Raw genomic sequence first — 19282 nt, 5'->3', positions numbered from 1 at the left:
GATGTTGCAGCATGTGATTGTGAACTGAATCAGGGCTCAAGGTAGTATTGTGAGATGAGGTCAGAGCCTGAAGAAATTCCCAGTCAGTGACGTAAAGGTTCAGTATAGAATTTGGCATGTCAAGGAGTGATGGAGAGGTATTTCTTCAATTCATTCTTTTTGTGCCCAGGAGGCAGCTGCATAAGAATAGTATACCAGTGTCAAATGGGTCACAAGGTATTCAGCAACAGCCAATGTGTCAGTACAGAGGCAATCTAGAAGGAAGAGACCTGGTGCAGCTGTTACTCTTCGGTGGCCCAGAGGACTACAGTGCTTGGTCCACACCAGTGATGAAGAGGTATATGTTCCCAGGAAGGAGGCAAGAGTACTCCCAGCATTCCTTTTTGTTTTTCATGATGTGTTGGCAGATGTGCCCACACCTTGTAGTTAGAGGAGGCCGAAATGCACACTATAATCTAACGCAGACTGGCGTGAGGTCTGGAACAGGATACGTAATGAATGCTATAAAGAAAAGTATGTAGCTGCTGGAATACTTAACTTTAATCCATCATTTGTATACAGCATTCTTGATGATACAAGTGAGACTCTCTCTAGAAATGGTTAATGGCGCCTTGCTATGTCGTAGCCATGGACTTAGCTGAAGGCTATTCTAACTATCTCTCGGCAAATGAGAGAAAGGCTTCGTCAGTGTAGTCGCTAGCAAGTCGTCCGTACAACTGGGGCGAGTGCTAGTACGTCTCTCTAGACCTGCCGTGTGGTGGCGCTCGGTCTGCAATTACTGACAGTGGTGACACGCGGGTCCGACATGTACTAATGGACCGCGGCCGATTTAAAGCTACCACCTAGCAAGTGTGGTGTCTGGCGGTGACACCACATTTCAGTCATCAGTCTTCTAACTGGTTTGATGCAGCCTGCCCCGAAATCCTCTCCTGCAGCAGCCTCATCATCTCAGAGTAGCATTCGCGCCCTATGTCCTCATTACTTTCTGGATATCTTCCAATCTCTGTTTTCCCCTACAGTTTTTGCCCTCTACTTGTACAGTTCCCACTAGTACCATGGAAGTTATTTCCCAATGTCTTAACACTCCTCCTATCATCCTGTTCCTTATTTCAGTCAATGTTTTCCGTATGTCACTTTGTTCGCTGATTCTGTGGAGAACTCTTCAGACCTTATCACTCCACCTAATTTTCAACATTCTTATGTAGCATTACATCTCAAACACTTCAATTCTCTTCTGTTCCGGCTTTCCCACTGTCCATGATCCACTACATACAATGCTGTGCTCCAAATATACATTCTCAGAAATTTCTTCCTCAAATTAAGGCCTATGTTTGATACTAGCAGGCTTCCCTTGGCCATGAACCTTCTCTGCCTCGACTAGTCTACTTTTTACATCATACTTGCTTCATCCATCTTAAGTTATTTTGCTTCCAAGCCAGCAGAATTCCTTAATTACTTCTACTTTGTGATCAACAATTTTAATGTTAAGTTTCTCACTACTCCCATTTCTGCTGTTTCTTAACACAGATCTTTTTCTGGTTTACTCTCATCCCAGATTCTGTACTCATTAGACTGTTCATTTGATTCTATGGATCCTGTAATCTTCTTCACTTTTACAGAAAAGAGCAGTGTCATCTGCCAATCTTACCACTGATATCCTGTCACCCTGAATTTTCATCCCATCCCTGAACCTTTCTTTTATTTCCATCATTGCTCGTTTGACCCATAGATTGAAAAGCACAGGCGAAAGGCTGCATTGCTGTCTTACACCATTTTTAATCCGACACTTCATTTTTGGTCATCCAATCTTACTGTTCCTGGCTCATGTACAAACTGTGTATCAGCCACTTTTCGCTACAGCTTAACCCTATTTTTTCTCAGAATTTTGAACATACTGCCCCATTTTACACTGTCAGGTACTTTTTCTAGGTTGACAAATTCTATGAGCACGTTTTTATTTTTCTTCAGTCCTCATTCCATTTTAAAACACAGTATCATAATTGCCTCTCTGGTGCCTTTACATTTCCTAAAGCCAAACTGATTGCCGTCTAACATATCCTCTATTTTCTTTTCCATCCTTCTGTATATTATTCTTGTCAGCAGCTTGGATGCATGAGCTGTTAAGCTGACTGTGCGGTAGTTCTCACAACTATGAGCACTTGCTATTTTCAGAATTTTGTGGATTTTTTTGTGAAAGTTTGACAGTATATCGTCAATGTCATATATTCTACACCTCAACATGTACAGTCTTTTGGTTGCCATTTCCCCAATGCATTTAGCAATTACAATGGAATGTTATCTACCCCTTCTGCCTTATATGTTCGCAAATCTTCCAGAGCTCTTTTAAATTATGATTAATACTAGATCCCCTATGTCTTTCACATCGATTATAATTTCTTCTTCGATAAAGTCATTAGACAAGTCCTCTCCCTCATAAAGACCTTCATGTACTGCATTTGACAGTGTAACTGCCATTGCACTCAATTTTGACACCCAGCTACTAATTTCTCCGAGGGTTATTCTGATTTTTCTATATGCTGAGTCAGTCCTCCTGAAACATTTCTTTTTTGATTTCTTCACATTTTTCCTGTAGCCATTTAGCCTTGGCTTCCTGCACTTCTGATTTATTTCATTCCTAAGTGATTTATATTGCTGTTTTCCTTGAACAATTCTGTATCTCTTTCTTTCATCGATGCACTAGAAAACATTGCTTCAGGAAACTAAAAGAATACACTGGGAACAATTTCTAAGAATGCAACTGCAATTTGACATAGTGGGAAGACTGTATAAAGTACCGACTGAAATGGTTAATGGAACTACTGTCACTGCACAGTTCATAAAGTGGATGGCTCAGCGACAGCTGGAAGGAGGGAATCAGCAGAATATTTGCTAACCACCTTACTTCCTGATAACATGGACACAGATACTAAAATACATGCATAATTTAAAAGTGAACAAGATAACAAATACGACAATCAGTTGTTGGTGATATTGTTCATTCAAGAAGTTGCTGTCACTATTTCTAAGTCAAAACTGGAAAGACGCCAGAGCAGTTGTGATTAAAAAGGGAAAGGATAAAGACCTGGCATCACTGAAAAGCTATAGACCTATTTGCTTATTAAAGGTCTTGGGCAAAGTTCAGGAATGTCTGATCTGTGATTGGTTGTAGGCACACAGGGAGCTCTTGGGTCTAAACCAGTGCCAATATAGATTCAAAAAAGGGAAGTCTATAGATGGTGCAATTAGTAGAGCTCTTCAAATTGTAGAAAGTTCAACAATTATGTATGTAGTCATGCTCATGACTGAAATCACGAGCGCATTCGACAATCTTTGGTGGCCCGCATGTTCGCATGCCTTCGGGATCTCTGGGTCCCCAAATGTACGACAGGCTTTGTAGATTATTATAGTGGGCATAGCATCCAGTGGCTTGCGGGTCAGACCAAGGTAATCAAAAAGGTTATGAAGGGGGTGTCCTCAAGGCTCCATAAGTGATCTGCTGTTCTGGGAACTTAGTGTTGAACCCCTGTTGGATCTGTTAAGATTCTACTGAAGGAGTTGTTACATACACAGATGATATCTTTCTAGTCGTATCTGCAGATTCCAGGGCAAGACTTGAGGAAAAAGCGAGTGATGTGTTTGCTCAGATGCAGCGTTGCTGCAAGAGAAACAAACTGTCTGTAGCTGTTCATAAACCCACATACATATTTCTGAATAGAAGAATTCCTCTCGCCAGAAATCCTTCCCTGAGGTTTGGCGGAATACCTGTAAAATGTAGCAGCGTTTGTAGATATTTAGGCGTTCTTCTGGATGAGAAAAGAAATTTTGTAGAACTTATAAAGGCACCAAATTATGCATAAGATTGCCCGTGCTGCATTGCTAACTATAAATTACCACTGTGTGTGATGCAGTCATATCATGAAGCTATATTCAGCATTGTTGTGGGCTTCACTGCCAGCATCTGGGTGCATCACCTTAAACTAGGCAGCTACAAAACAATGCTGTGACAAATTCAGCAGAGCGTACTCCTGAGGCTCACCAGTGCCTTTTGCACTACACCTGTAGAGGACGTATTGGTGATCCTTGGGATATACCCAATGGATATTGCGATATGTTACAGGACAGCATTGTATTGGTTGAGGCACGAGCAATACGATCGTATGTAAGAGATTACATGAACGCATGTTACTGATAAAAGACATTTACAAGCCTGGAAGTTAGATGAATGGTAGTCTGAGTGGAACACTATGAGCACTGCAAGGTATGTGTACAGAATATTCCCAAGCATCAGGAACAGGCTAAAACTGCATGACCTTGCCCCTACCCGAAGTATGGTGCACCTATTAACAAGTCTCAATCCATATCCTAAACATCTGCATCGAATGGGATATAGTAACACACAAGTCTGTGATTGTGGAGGAGGAGGTTCCGCTGATCATGTCGTTCTCATATGCCTTGTTTTTCACACAGAGAGAGAGAGAGAGAGAGCGCAAAGACAATTAGATAGCCATCTGCAAACAACTTTAAGTGATCAAAACTTGTGAACTAAAGTCAATATGATGACCCTACCCGAGCAGGCCACGAAGGCCTAACAGTACCAACCATGTCATCCTCAGCCCACAGGCTTCACTGGATACAGATATTGAGGGGCATGTGGTCAGCACATTTAGGGAGTGAAATATCTAGGGATGGAAGAATAACTAACGAAATTAATAGGAGGTTACAGAAGGGAGGCAATTTCTACCAAACAATAAAACATCTGATTTGGAATAATGAAGTTTCAGAAAGAGCAAAACTCCTGATGTATAAGAATTATTACTTCCCTATTGTCACCTATGGTGGAGAAACATGGACAATGAAAGAAAGGGACTGGAGCAGACTGCAAGCAGGGGAAATGAAATTTCTCAGAGCAGTTAAGGGAAAAACAAGAATGGACAGAGTAAGGAATGTAGAGATTAGAAAGGACCTCAAACAAGAAAGTATGAGAGAAGAAATTGAAAGAAAGAGATTAAGATGGTATGGGCATGTTAAGAGGATGCATGGGCAGAGACTCCCCAAAATTATGGAAGAACTGAAGATGGATGGGAAACGACCTAGAGGGCGACCAAGAACACGGTGGAAAATGGGAGTGAGAATATCTGTTGAAAGGAGAAGTGTGACCTGGCAGCAAGTGGAGGAAGAAAAGTGGTGGGAGGACCGAGCCAAATGGAGAGGACTCGTCAGCACCCAGACCCGGCAGTAGCTGGAGCGGGATTCGGATATAGATAGTGGTCAGCACATCACTCCCCCAGCCATATGTCACTTTGCTAAACCAGTGCCACTTCTTCTCATTCAAAGTAGCTCCTCAGTTTGCCTCACAAGGGCCGAATGCAGCCCACTTGCCAACAGCACTCAGCAGACCAGATGTCACACATCCAAGTGCTAGCCCAGCCCGATAGTACTTAACTTCGGTTATCTGACGGGAACTGCTGTTAACACTGAGGCAAGGCTGTTGGCCAAAGACAATATGATAGCACATCAGCTATCTAAAAGGCAACTGCTTCAGTTGCATTCTGTAAGATAAAGTGGATCTCTGAATATGAAAATAATGTCCATAGGTCACAAGAAGCGTGTCCTCAATTATTGCTCATGATAGGTAAACACAAATTCACAAAAATTTCTCTCATAGTCGGCAAATCTTGAGTTCTTTCGAGGCTGTCAGTAACTAATGTAAGACCTTTTTTTTTAATTGGTTCTTCATTACACACATAATATAAAACATAGTATGTCACCATGATTAATTAATATGTACGACCTGTGTAGAGCTTCCCCAGGTAACAGGTCGAAAATTCATAGCAATAAACTGAATTGAAATTTATTGATCAATTAAGTATTTCTTTTGTTACCCATGGCTTCTTTTCAGTAACCTTCCTTGTAACTACGTTCGTCTGTCCAACATCTGTGATTGCCCTTTTTATAGTTGTCCACTCTTCTTCAACTGAACTACCTACTCTCGTATTCATTACTGCAGTATCTACATCCCTAGCAAACTTCAAACATGTATTATCATTTCTAAGTACTTCAGTATCCCATTTTCTACCCCACTGATTCTTATGGATGATTCTTAAACTTTAGTCTACTCTTCATCATTACTAAATTGTGATCCGAATCAGTATCTGCTCTTCGGTATGCCTTACAATCCAATATCTGATTTTGAAATCTGTGTTTGACCATGATGTAATCCAGCTGGAATCTTCCTGTGTCTCTGGGTCTTTTCTGAGCTTATCTCCTACTCTTGTGATTCTTGAACAGAGTATTCGCTATAAACATCAGTAGAACTCAATTACTCTTTCTCTTCTCTTATTGCTTTGGCCTAGACAATATTTTCCTGTAACCCTTTCTTCTATTCCTTCCCCTACAAGTGTCTTCCAGTACCCCATTATTATTAGATTTTTATATTACTTTATGTACTGACTTTATGTACTGAATTACCTATTCAATGTCCTCACATACTTTCTCTTTCTCTCCATCTTCCGGTTGCAACGTTGGTATGTATACCTGAACTATTGTTGTTGGTGCTGGTTTGCTGTCAAATATGATGATGATAGGCTTATCACTTAACTATTCACAATAGCTCAAACTCTGCCCTACTTTCCTATTCATAACAACTTCTACCCCTATAACAATTTTTTTTTTTGCTGCTGTTGGTATTACTCTGTACCTGACCAGGAATCCTATTTTCTTCATCAAGTTACCTTACATTAGGAATGTGGATGCATTCAAGCCTTGAATAAACTGTGACAGAAATCCAAACAACAGGAGACTGACATACTAGGACATATACTGATACTATGAAACAGTGCACTGATAATGGCTAGTCACTAGCCGAAATCGAGATTTGCTTGTTGATCACTGCTGATTATTACTCCTTTCAGGAGTCGTTTCCCACCCCAAAGGCAACAGAGTACCCTGAACCTCTGTCCGCTCCTCTGCCCTCTTTCAAACGGCCATTGGCAGAATAAGAGGAACACTTATGCTGGAAGCCTTTGGCCACCATTGCTGATGATTTTTTTTTATTGAAAATTTATACAGTGGCTGGATTCAAACCTAGGACCCAGCACTTTTGAACACTAGTCAAAGACACTACTTCTACACCACAGGTGCATTCCTTCTTACCAAGTTTAATTAGATAGCGACACTTAGCACAAAGTCACAGAAAATACTTAAGATTGGTCTGCACCTGAAATGTTGCAAGGCCCTTCAGCGATCCTGAACAGCTATTGCAATGTCTTTGGTCCACGGTGGCACCAGCTGTCGAGGGAGGGGACCTCTAGAAAGGGGAATAGCAGTTCCAGCGGCAAGAGTGATCATGCCAGAGACATCTCACACAATCTTATTAATGCAATCTGACAGAGAGGGAACAAAGGTAACAGCAGAGGCATACAATTGACAGCTGGTTCTTCGAAGCACCCAACATGGCAGTTGGTCGATCTGAGAGGGCAAGGAAGTGACAGGATTACCAGAAAGTGGTCACTGTTAGACAGATCATAATGTAGTGACCAATGTGGTGAAGCCACAAGATTGGGGGAGGAGATGGTTCAACTGACAACTGAAAAATGCCACAGGCAGCACTGGAAGGGGTAGGAGTACCATCATTGAGGAGACACAGATAAAGGTTGATAAGAAGCTGGTCAAGTAGAAGGCCCCTTCCAAACAAACTGGTAACCCCCCCCCCCCCCCCCAATACCAATATAGGAAAAAGGGTGGCGGGAAGTTGTTGGATCAAAGTGGGTGATTCAATATAAGTAAGTGGCCCACTTGGAGGTAAGTAAACATTGCAAATGGTGATCACTGAGGTCATCTGCGCCTACACTTCTACTGCTTCAAAAGTGGTATGAAGGGGAATCCATTCGCTGATGACATTTGTGCGAACCAATATGCAGACCCCTCCAGATGCCCTCTCGTAGCCTGAACATTTCCAGCAGAATGTACGATAACCACAGTGCGGTTGGGAATGGTCATCTGTGAAGTGTGTGTTTTTATGGAGCAACATAAATTGCAGAGAGGAGTAAATAAGGTGTTGTAGTTCTTGCAATTGACAATAATATCCATTACAGCTCCACTGAATGATCACATTATGGGTATCCAGATTAGGCATGTAGGAGCCAGAAGGACTGGTCACGGTCCAGGATCACTGCCTGTCATGGATGGGGATGGAACCACACCAATGAGCACTGGTTCAGCATCTGATGGTGCAGGGAGATCTGACACTTCTAGGGTCACTTGAGCAGTCTTGCCCCAATTATTCTCCTCCTCCTCCTCATCCCCCCCCCCCCCCCTGTTTGCAGCCTTTGGTGGGTGAGATTACTGTGAGGGCATATACGCAATGAGGGCATATATGCAATGAGGGCATATATGCAATGAAGAGTAGGCAGGCCATAGTTCCTTCTGCCATTGGCTGGTGGTGTGCCTCAGATACGTGGGTTTCTGGGGAGAGGGTCCCAAGAGGAAATCCTGCCAGTGGTAGACACCAGAGGAGGAAGCTGCTTCTCCAGCCTGGTGCGGAAAGTAGTTACCGAAGACGATGCCGCAGAAACCACAAGAGAGGAGGAGGGAGGAAGAACTGATTCGGAAATAATTGAAGTAGTTTGGGTGTTGGCTGTGACTTTCAACAGATTTGTATTCCTGTATTTTATTTTATTTCTTGAAGACTGGGCAGACCGTTGGACGTGGAGGTATTGCTCTATGTGACTGACACACAAAGATGGTTGTTCACAAGGACTACCTCATGGAGTAATCATTCACAGTTGCCACATTTTGGGTCAACTGTGCAGCAGCAGGAACATGGCCAAAGCATAAGCATCACAAGTACCTCACAGGTGGTGGGACATAATGCTTCGTGTCATACCTGGACAGTATGACAAACTTTTTCTGGATGGACATTCTCTTTAAAGGCTAAGATAAAGGTGCCTGTACTCGTTTGATTATCTTTAGGAACTTTTTGGACTAGTCAGAGACTTGCATTGCTTGAGATTAGCCTGACGGTACCTGGGTCTGGTGCATGAGATGTCTGTGAAAGATAATTCCTTGGACCATATTCATATTCATAGTTGTGTGTGGAGCAATGGTCACTGGTTTATGTCGCCCAGACGTTTGCATGCCTGAAGAGCTGTAGACCATGCAGCAGAAGACACTTTAATCAACAGTGATCCATTGTGCATTTTCCCCCATGACTCAACTTATCCAAATTTATCTTCAATATGTTCCCAAAAAATAATGGCTTTGTAAAAGTATTCTCATGAGTTTGAGTACATACTAAGTATTGGATAAATTGTTTCACTCCCTGACATCTGGCTCGTCCCTCTTCCTATGTGGTAGCCAGGATAGAGAAAACAGTACAGTTATAACTGTTCACACTGGAATTTCTTTACCTGTCTGATGAGATGGCTAGATCACAACAGCCATTATTTTGGTGCAATGTAATACATTCCTTGTGCAAAAGTTTCCCCTGGTGCCACTCACATCGATCAAGGGCTGTCCGCAGTGGCACTGCTCAGCTGCAGCAAAGGCCATCTGGCACAATGACCACTGCCAGGAGTCCTGATGCCCCCAGAAGATGTGCAACGTTTACTCCTTGGCATGTGTGGAAAACTAGCAGCTCAGGTACCAGCAGTGTGATCAAGGGTACATAACAACACTATCACTCTGGATCATCTATGGCTTGGCTTTGAAGTGCATATAAGGTCCTATGCAGGTACTGTGTGCATATGAACTTTAACACTGCATGCAGTAGGCACAATTTAATGTGTTCGTCTTTATTGGGTCAACACTACACAAAAAATTTGGAAAATGAAGGTCAGACCCAGGAGGAGACCAAACATTACTTCAACCAAAAAGTGATGAATGAAAGAATATTCCGAGAAAGGAAAGCAAAACCTAGGGATTAGCAGGACTGACATTAAAGGCTGCCAGCTTGGGAAATAGAGTAAGAGAAGGAAGGATACTCAGAGACGAGAGATTGCAGCACAGGAAAGGAAGTAGGTGTCACAATAGCTTGGGGCCCTGCGTTTGCCGCACATGTACTCACAAAAGAGTTGTGAGCCCCTCGAAGGATTGTGCAGCTTTTACCCGACACCACATTAAAGTAGCAATGTCTGTGGGGGCAAGAGGGTTTGTGTGTTACAATGAAGCTGATGGCTATATGGGCAGTGGTGTAGCTACTGTCAGAGTCTCCCACACTGGGGATGCATCTTGCAGAGGAGCCAGACAAATGTTATCTCTCAATGTTCCACCCTCTCCTTTATAAGATAGGATTGAGAAGGGGATGGGAGGGATGGGGGAGGGGGACCGAGACACTAAGCCACAAAGAAGGCAGCTTCCATAGTGGAATAAACCCAGAGGAAAAATCCCAGTATAGAGGATATAAAATGTAGACTGGCAATGGCAAGGAAAGTGTTTCTGAAGAAGAAAATTTTGTTAACTTTGAGTATAGATTTAAGTGCCAGGAAGTTGTTTCTGAAAGTATTTGTACGGAGTGTAGCCATATATGGAAGTGAAACATGGATGATAAATAGTTTGGACAAGAAGAGAATAGAGGCTTTCGAAATGTGGTGCTACAGAAGAATGCTGAAGGTTAGATGGGTAGATCACGTAACTAATGAGGAGGTACTGAATAGGATTGGGGAGAAGAGAAGCTTGTGGCACAACTTGACTAGAAGAAGGGATCAGTTGGTAGGACATGTTCTGAGGCATCAAGGGATCACCAGTTTAGTATTGGAGGGCAGTGTGGAGGTAAAAATCGTAGAGGGAGACCAAGAGATAAATACACTAAGCAGATTCAGAAGGATGTAGGTTGCAGTAGGTACTGGGAGATGAAGAAGCTTGCACAGGATAGAGTAGCATGGAGAGCTGCATCAAACCAGTCTCAGGACTGAAGACCACAACAACAACAACAACAGCAACAACAACAACAGCAACAGCAATAACAACAACCTACAAGTGCCTCCATAACAACTTATGTAAGCAAGAATAGATACTTGAGGAAGGAATATCTTTATCTGTGTACATATAATAGATCATTTCTTATATTTACCACATTTCATCAGCAGATGTTTACATGTACTCTCACAATTTGTCATTTAACAAACCATATTGTTTCTGTTGTTACATCTTAGCACCCTAATGGTCTACTGTAGTCTACAGCTCTTTAAAAGTCTTGTAGATTCATTATAAAATTAACAAAAATATTAGTTTTCTTAGTCAATTTAATGCCTTAGAAACTTCCATCTTAAAATGAACCATTTCTCTGCAGGAACCATGTCTCTGGCAGTCATTCTTGAATGCGGGTCACAACTGTGGGTGAAAACAACTGCAGTACAAGAATTAATGATTAAGCTACATCTGCAGTGCACACGATTACTGCTAAAGGCAATTTAAAAATGAAAAAAAAAAAAAAAAAAAAAAAAAAAAAAAAAAAAAAAAAAAGTGTTTCAAATTTTTCCATTCACTAATGAGTTATGGAATCATTGTCTACAGAAATTTGAGTTATATTCATTAATGTCCTTCGTTATTATCAGCATTTCGCATTTCACAAAAACAGTGAAAAGCATGATATAACAACTTCCACAAAGGGGTTAATGTTAGTACAGAAAGGAATCATTGTAGGTAAACATTTAACGATCTACCTGAGCACATTAATACTGTAAAGAAATTTACAAATTAATTAAAGAGCTTACAGTTGAGCAACTCCAAGTCCACTGAAGGCTATATTTTAACAGAAACTCTTAAATTTAGTTTGCAATATTTTATAACCATAACTAATACTGAAACACAGAAATGTGAAGTCATTTCATGCTGTTGCTGTTGTGGTCTTCAGTCCTGAGACTGGTTTGATGCAGCTTTCCATGCTACTCTATCCTGTGCAAGCTTCTTCATCTCCCAGTACCTACTGCAACCTACATCTTTCTGAATCTGCTTAGTGTATTCATCTCTTGGTCTCCCTCTACGATTTTTACCCTCCACGCTGCCCTCCAATACTAAATTGGTGATCCCTTGATGCCTCAGAACATGTCCTACCAACCGATCCCTTCTTCTGGTCAAGTTGTGCCACAAACTTCTCTTCTCCCCAATCCTATTCAATACTTCCTCATTAGTTATGTGATCCACCCATCTAATCTTCAGCATTCTTCTGTAGCACCACATTTCGAAAGCTTCTATTCTCTTCTTGTCCAAACTATTTACCGTCCATGTTTCGCTTCCATACATGACTACACTCCATACAAATACTTTCAGAAATGACTTCCTGACACTTAAATCTATACTCGATGTTAACAAATTTCTCTTCTTCAGAAACGCTTTCCTTGCCATTGCCAATCTACATTTTATATCCTCTCTACTTCGACCATCATCAGTTATTTTGCTCCCCAAATAGCAAAACTCCTTTACTACTTTAAGTGTCTCATTTCCTAATCTAATACCCTCAACATCACCCAGCTTAATTCGACTACATTCCATTATCCTCGTTTTGCTTTTGTTGATGTTCATCTTATATCCTCCCTTCAAGACACTATCCATTCCGTTCAACTGCTCTTCATGCTATTGCACTCAAAATAAATAAAATGTGCCTTAAAATTGTTTCCACATCCCAGGGACCACTCTCCGAGGACCATGGAATACTTCTACTGTAATGTGAACATTAACGTCATCAAACAAGAAATATATTACCTGTAATGTCCTCCTCTTGTTGTCCTCAGTATGTATCCACGCTCTTAACGTCAATTCATGAATGAAGATTTCAGCAGCCTTAGCAAACAGCATTGGCGCCTCGGCACTTATCATTTTAACATCTTCATCTAATTTCATTATCTTCTTGATTCTGGCTAAAGGCAGTGCTTGCGTTTTCAAGTCCATCTGTAATGAGGAAATTCGGCTTAACGATCTGAACAGGTTTATTAATTTGAAGAACTGGGAAAAAATTACACTGGTGCGGAATGAAAATTAGACGTTTTGCCTAATTTCATTGTCGTACTCACCGTTCCAATCTTTTTTATTTCATCTGTAACACGATCCCAAAATGTTGCCAATGCTTGATGTGCCTCCGATTGCGCTTGTGGGTTTGAATTACCATCTGAAGATGCATCAGGCTCACTCTCCCCTTCAGCGCTGGAATCAACAAAATGTAAATTTATTGTGTCGTCCAGACTATGTCAATCTGTCACGCTTATTTACAAATATATCCTGACAGTGCACATCCGACATTGTTATGACAATCATACGTTCTCACGTCAAAATGCATTTGTCAACCACATGTATTTAAAAGGTTATAAACGTGTTACACTCTTGGCCATATTGTCAACAAGCATACGTACGTATTTACGAAGAAAACGGACATGATTGGTGGTGTGCACACTTCCTTATCAGTTTTATTTATTTGCAGATATGTAGTTACAGCATTTTACATAGTAGAATTACAAAACCCGCGTTTGTAAGAACTGTCCCAGCACCAATCACTGCGAATATGAGATACTCTCCAATCACCTAACAAAATGGACACAACTAGCGATCTGAATGGTCAAACCTAGTCCATAGAATATGCTGGCACACGATGTTCGAACATTGGCCACAAGAGGGCAGCCATGTAGCGTATGCGGATACGCGCTGCTGGAACGTTAATGTATGCGGATATCATCGGGAGCATGCAATAAAATGTGCGAAGATGGGGAAGTAGCAATGCATTGAAGGTTTTGTTGCTATTGATACGAAGAGTGAATTGCCTCTTAAAGTTTTATTTGTCGTCCAAATAAATCGAACTTATAATTATTTGTTCACTCATGCATTTTTTTCAATGACAAGTTTATCTAGTTTTGTATAGTATTTACAAAAGCCATATATATATACTTGTGAGTGTATAATGTTCTGCCAGACATTTGGTATAATTTGAACTGGATTTCGAAGAAGGGTTGGGAGGTAGGCAGAACAGCAGTTTATAAAGTTCGAGGTAACAATGCTGTTTTTCCTTCGGGAAAAGAAGCAAAACTATGTTTGAACGGGCACGAGAGTGAGATTGACTCCATCCCCGAGGACTTCGTTTTGGTGACGGATTGATCTGTAACGTAGCCTGAGGTCTAGGTTAGGTGGAAGACGATAATTTGTTTGCTGTTTGCCAGAACCAGCAAATGTGAATGCTAGGTAAAGTTCGCCAACACACTGCCCTGTCGCGTGACCTACTGTGTATGCTAACACTGTATTTTAACACACTTCGCCATCCATTTTAATGGACTTTTCAGTATAAAAACTAAATCAGCAAGGTAGATTCAGGAAATGCATATTATGTAATGGTATTTTGATGCAAATAATGCACGTACACCATACATAAACTTTAAAACATGGGAGGGGAGAGGAGTAGTACTGCTTAAATACATACCACCCATCCCCCATCCTTTTTTTCTTACCAGATTTTTTTTTTCGTAACTGATGATGTTAATTAAAAAGAAAAGTGCTGTTAAAGAGTCACTGTGCAGGAGAAAGAGAAGCCCAAGCATTAAATTATCTTCCCGTAATATTAGAAAATAACCGAAAACAATGTACAAATTTTTGACACAGACACTATGTACCTTTGTTTTTACCGAAATAATATATTTTCAGAAGGTATTTTAAAAAAGTGCACATTGAAAATGCAACAGCTGTGATGAAATCCATTTAAGTAAATACAAACAAATTTATTTCCTGCCTGATGGCACACACTGTTAATCATTAGTTTTTAAGCTTTCCCAAGCATTTTGGTTGTGATGAAGTTCCATGTACCAAGGGCGTTGTTTCGATTTTGGTGTTTCAGTGCTCTGTAAAAGTCTTGTTACAGTATCATACCTCCCAGTTTATCTTCATCTACTTCGTTTTTGCATGCATGTAAATAGATTTATCCACAATGGACACTGAGCCTGCAGCCGTGGTTAAAATATTGGATGCTTTGCACTGTTACTGCTTTTATTATTATTAATTTAAAGGCACTCCAGTTCTTCCATGAACTAACTTTCGAGCCACAGCATGCTTATCTTCAGATGTTACGTATTTACAGGGAGTTTATGTTCTGTATCAGATGCAGCTAGTTGCTGGAATAGAGGATCCAGTGAAAATAGTTGGAATTTATATATAGCTTACTTGTTATGCATAAAAATAAAGGGAAGTGCTGTTATTATGTTACATATAACTTCTGGAATTACATAACGTCTAAGTAACAAAATACCACCGCTAATTTATTTATTTGCATAACAGCAAAATCTGTATAAATTCCAAGCATTTTCACCAGCACCATGCTTCCAGCGACTAGCTGCTCCTGATATGACACACAAAGTGCCTGGAAATACGTACCATGTGAATATGAGGCTGCTACAGATTGAAAGTGAACTGACGGCAAAATGAAAGTGTATTTCAATAAAACATTACAAGGGGACCCATTTTGTAATGTGTAAACAGTTTTTTTGTGATACTACTGCATATTTAATCTATGTGATCTTAAGACCAATCCCTGCCATTTCCTCTTCATTTTGTCCGACATAAGTTATTGTTGTAAATTGATAAGAGTACCTGTCAGTAGTGAAGGCATGTCAACTTATTCACTTTATTGCCATAGTCAATAATTATAAGAGAATTTTCCAAACGTGCTACATTATAGGTAACTTTGTCACCCCAACCAGGTTTTTGTTTTTTCCTCCCCCCCCCCTCCCCCCCATTTGTTGGCTTGTCACCTAACAACAAAACTGTGAGTATATGCACCAAAATGTGATATTACAGCAGCCACTAACTTTGTCACTGGTCAAAGCCAACAACTTGTACTGAGTATTTTTCTTGACCCATGACTGGTCTTCACTTTAAAAAGTGCCTCAAGAATAAATTATCTCTGCAATTTTAAATAACGTCATTTGAGCTATCGGAACTGTAGGAGACCTGCAAATTGTGAAAATCAGGAAACATTTGTATTAGCCTACTTATAAAATACAAACAGAATAGCTATCCACAACAGGAGTAAAATCAAATTCAAGGATAATGATATGTATTGGAAACAGTATGCTTGATGAGAGCCAATTACTTAAAATAATACATACTTCCAAGCTTCCAGAACTTTGACAAAAATAGCCAAAAATATTCTATGCTTTTATAGGCCTTTCATGCTGTTTCATTTGATAATATGTTTCTTTAATCGGTGTCATGTGTTTCACATACTTTAATTTACTGTACAAATGAACCATCTTCCACTTGCAGACTGAGCACTGCAATTCTTTATAGGTCCTATTGGAAATCGTATTCAACGAACTTTTTCTCTTACCCACCTAGCCAATTACAAGGGGCTACTCAAATTTAAAGAGAATTAAATCTGAAAGATGTAATTGGATTCTGTCATATCCACTTAGCATTAACTGGGATGACAGAACAGTAGCAGAAAATATGCGAGAACCAATTAGGGAGTCACTCCTTTATGTTGTACCTGTGGACTGAAATTTATCTGGCCTCTCATTTACATGCACTTTTAATAAGCAAGTTTCACATTAAAGTGTATTCCAAATGGAAGCTGTAATATTATGTATTCTGTGGTGATTTCTGTTAGATCTTTATCATAATCTGTAAAATTATTTTAAAGATAGCTTTTTTAACTCCTTACATGGCACTGACTTAAAACACTGATGCTATCTGCTTGTGAAGAAAGTCATACAATGACAAGACAATCTTATCAAGTGCTAATCAAAATGCACTTGCCTCAAACCAAATGCTTATAAGATTTCATATATATCTGCAGACAGTTAATGATATTTTAATGTATTAAGATTAAAAACAATGGTTACAAGGCAAATAACATACATGACATTTTAATTATAATCATGTTAAAAAATCAAAATGCTTACTGAATTACGTATGATTTCATTCATTTACTTAACAACCTTGCAGTATGACTTTTCGAATTCACAAATTAAGAGAAGAAGGTATCCTGGTTACATTTTCGGTAACCTTGCCAAAATCATTAATGATGTGGATTATAAAATTTAACTTTGGAGGCATAGGTATTATGATACGAATTGCTCACAACTTGAATGGCCAGGGCTGTACTGATAGTGATGGAATTGTAGTATGGTGTTTGACTTAATTTGATACTTAGTTTGTTTCTGATACTGATGCACCAAACTCATTGAAAATTAATGTTCAGAGGTATATACAATGCAAAGATCTGAACTGAACTATATGAAATGCTTTCACAACAATTCGATCACAGTGTACAGCTTTTTGACTTCAAGGTAAAATGTCTGTGGTATCTGCATACTTTCACTCCCTGATCTCTGTGTTCACTGTTGTCTGGAGCAATGTATCCATAATTAATGTAGTGTCTATTATGCCAATGTCTGCAATCCTTGGTCAGAGACCTAAAATTTAAAGACCAGAGTTCTCATATTTGTGTGTCAGTACATGTATTGTGCAGTGTTTACATTGTAAATAAGCCCCTTCATGCAGTACATATCGGATAATTATATGAAGCGATACAAAACTAATATTTGCAGTTTAACATATCATTTCCTTCTTTTTGCAAGCAGTTCTTATAACTGTTTGAACTGAAATTTTTAAGGCAGCAGTAGTCAAAGTCAGCCATAATTTTGTGAGTGTAAGATGTTGATAGTTCTAATGACAACTAGATCTTTGTTTAAGAACATTCTACAGCTTTCTGATAAAAGTAATTTTAGCATATTATGTACATTGTAATCAGTTGGTACATTCTTGTATAGTTTAAAAAATGATTCAAAAATACTCTTTGCCATTATGTTCCTGCTTACTATATTTATTGCATGATGTAAATAGAGGTACAATTTTCATTACCTCATTCTAGCTCTTTTCTTCCCCTTCTTCCCAAAGTGTGAATACTACATGACATGTATAGCATAATTTCTTGTAAGTGACTTAGAAGTGTAAATCAGCGACTTACAGTCTGGTACAAAAAGATTTTAAAATTATTTCAACATCTTTATTGTAAAAACAGATAACAAATTATTACACTCGCTTCGATCAACAAGTACTGCAGCAACACAGTTAATGATGGTCATCAGCTGGTTGTTTCACCCAGAATCCATGAGGAGCAAAGTGTTCATGGTGTCCATGTGTTGTAGGTCCTCTGTACACCTTGATCTGCACTCGACCATAGTGACCTGTGGGAAAAAATACCCATTTTTATATGGAACACACATGCATTCAAGTATGGGATTATGTCCAAATTATGACTGCGATCCTTTGGCATATTTTAATTTAGTCTAGGCTAAAACATCTGTTGTCAAGACTGTTAAATTTTGGAGTTTTTGCTACAAGTAAAGGTACAAAACACACAGAAAAGACATACATGAAATTTTGAAAATGCCTATGGCAATATAACATGTTAAATCAAACAATGGAAACTCCAGGTTGCAATATCAACAATATAAGGAAAAGTTACATTGCTACTTACTGTAAAGATGATACATTAAGTTGCAGACAGGCACAATTAAAAGACACTTACACATTAGCTTCCAGCCTCAGCATTCATCAGAAAAATGGAGAGAAACAATCATAATTCATTCACACGAGCGTACACTGCCAACCCCCAGCTAATGTGTAAGTTTTTAATTTTCCCCATCTTTATGGTAAGCAATGTGTCTTTTCTGTACATTGTTGATAGAAAATGTTAAATACAGACAAGATATTCCATTCATCTTCTCAGTTGCTTATACATTGTTTTCATTACATTTACTGAAATATTTCTGGGCTATTATGTGTTGTGATCAATTTTTTTTTTGTGATAACATGTTTTATGCCAATCTGCAAAGTATATTGTCAAGTCATGTCTGTGAGTCACTGCTCGCAGTGCCTTACTGCTGACTGAAGCGACATTTTGTAGCAAGATATATCCACATTGTAGTGTGATTATCATGACCTATTTCTGAAATCTGAGCACAGCTAGCCATTGTCAATTGTAATCTTTCATTATCAAAACTGTCCAGCTGAGGGACTGGTGCACTTCCTTTCAGTCACAGAAGCCAAATACCACTGAGATGAAAGCCTTCCTCTGTATTATTATATGATAACTGGGAAAATGAAGGCATTCAATATAGTGATATCTGACTTCCAGTACTAAATAGGAAGTGCACCGATCTCCCACTGTGAGATAGTAGTAGTAGTGTACAGCAACTAACAGTGACCAAATGCAATTGAATTTCAAGAAAACACGTGATTCTATGTTCTGGTGCAGATGTTACAAAATGAAAATTCATCCAGCAGCAAGGCTCTTTGTGTACTGAAA

The 19282-nt window shown here is 39.6% G+C and overlaps 2 protein-coding genes across 3 annotated transcripts in view; both read right to left on the bottom strand.

Moving 5' to 3' along the window:
- Nucleotides 1-13524, bottom strand: part of LOC126092159 (nuclear transcription factor Y subunit gamma-like) — a 29346-nt gene extending 15822 nt beyond the window's left edge. Inside the window, exons 1-3 of the mRNA XM_049907629.1 lie at nucleotides 13344-13524; nucleotides 13008-13137; nucleotides 12700-12885 (exon numbers count right to left, since the gene is read on the bottom strand). Of these exons, the coding sequence (XP_049763586.1) occupies nucleotides 12700-12885; nucleotides 13008-13137; nucleotides 13344-13366 (339 nt within the window). The 5' untranslated portion in view covers nucleotides 13367-13524. The remainder of the gene's footprint in view (nucleotides 1-12699; nucleotides 12886-13007; nucleotides 13138-13343) is intronic.
- Nucleotides 13525-13622: 98 nt separating this feature from the next.
- The window catches only part of LOC126092160 (uncharacterized), a 30430-nt gene continuing 24770 nt past the window's right edge, over nucleotides 13623-19282 (bottom strand). For both annotated transcript variants that reach the window (XM_049907631.1, XM_049907630.1), the window contains one exon: nucleotides 13623-18158. In XM_049907631.1, the coding sequence (XP_049763588.1) occupies nucleotides 18043-18158 (116 nt within the window). In that variant the 3' untranslated portion in view covers nucleotides 13623-18042. The remainder of the gene's footprint in view (nucleotides 18159-19282) is intronic.

Source organism: Schistocerca cancellata, chromosome 7, assembly GCF_023864275.1.
Source record: "Schistocerca cancellata isolate TAMUIC-IGC-003103 chromosome 7, iqSchCanc2.1, whole genome shotgun sequence".
NCBI lineage: Eukaryota > Metazoa > Arthropoda > Insecta > Orthoptera > Acrididae > Schistocerca > Schistocerca cancellata.
Note: the sequence above shows the minus strand (reverse complement) of the source record. Positions and strands in the feature narration are given on the sequence as shown.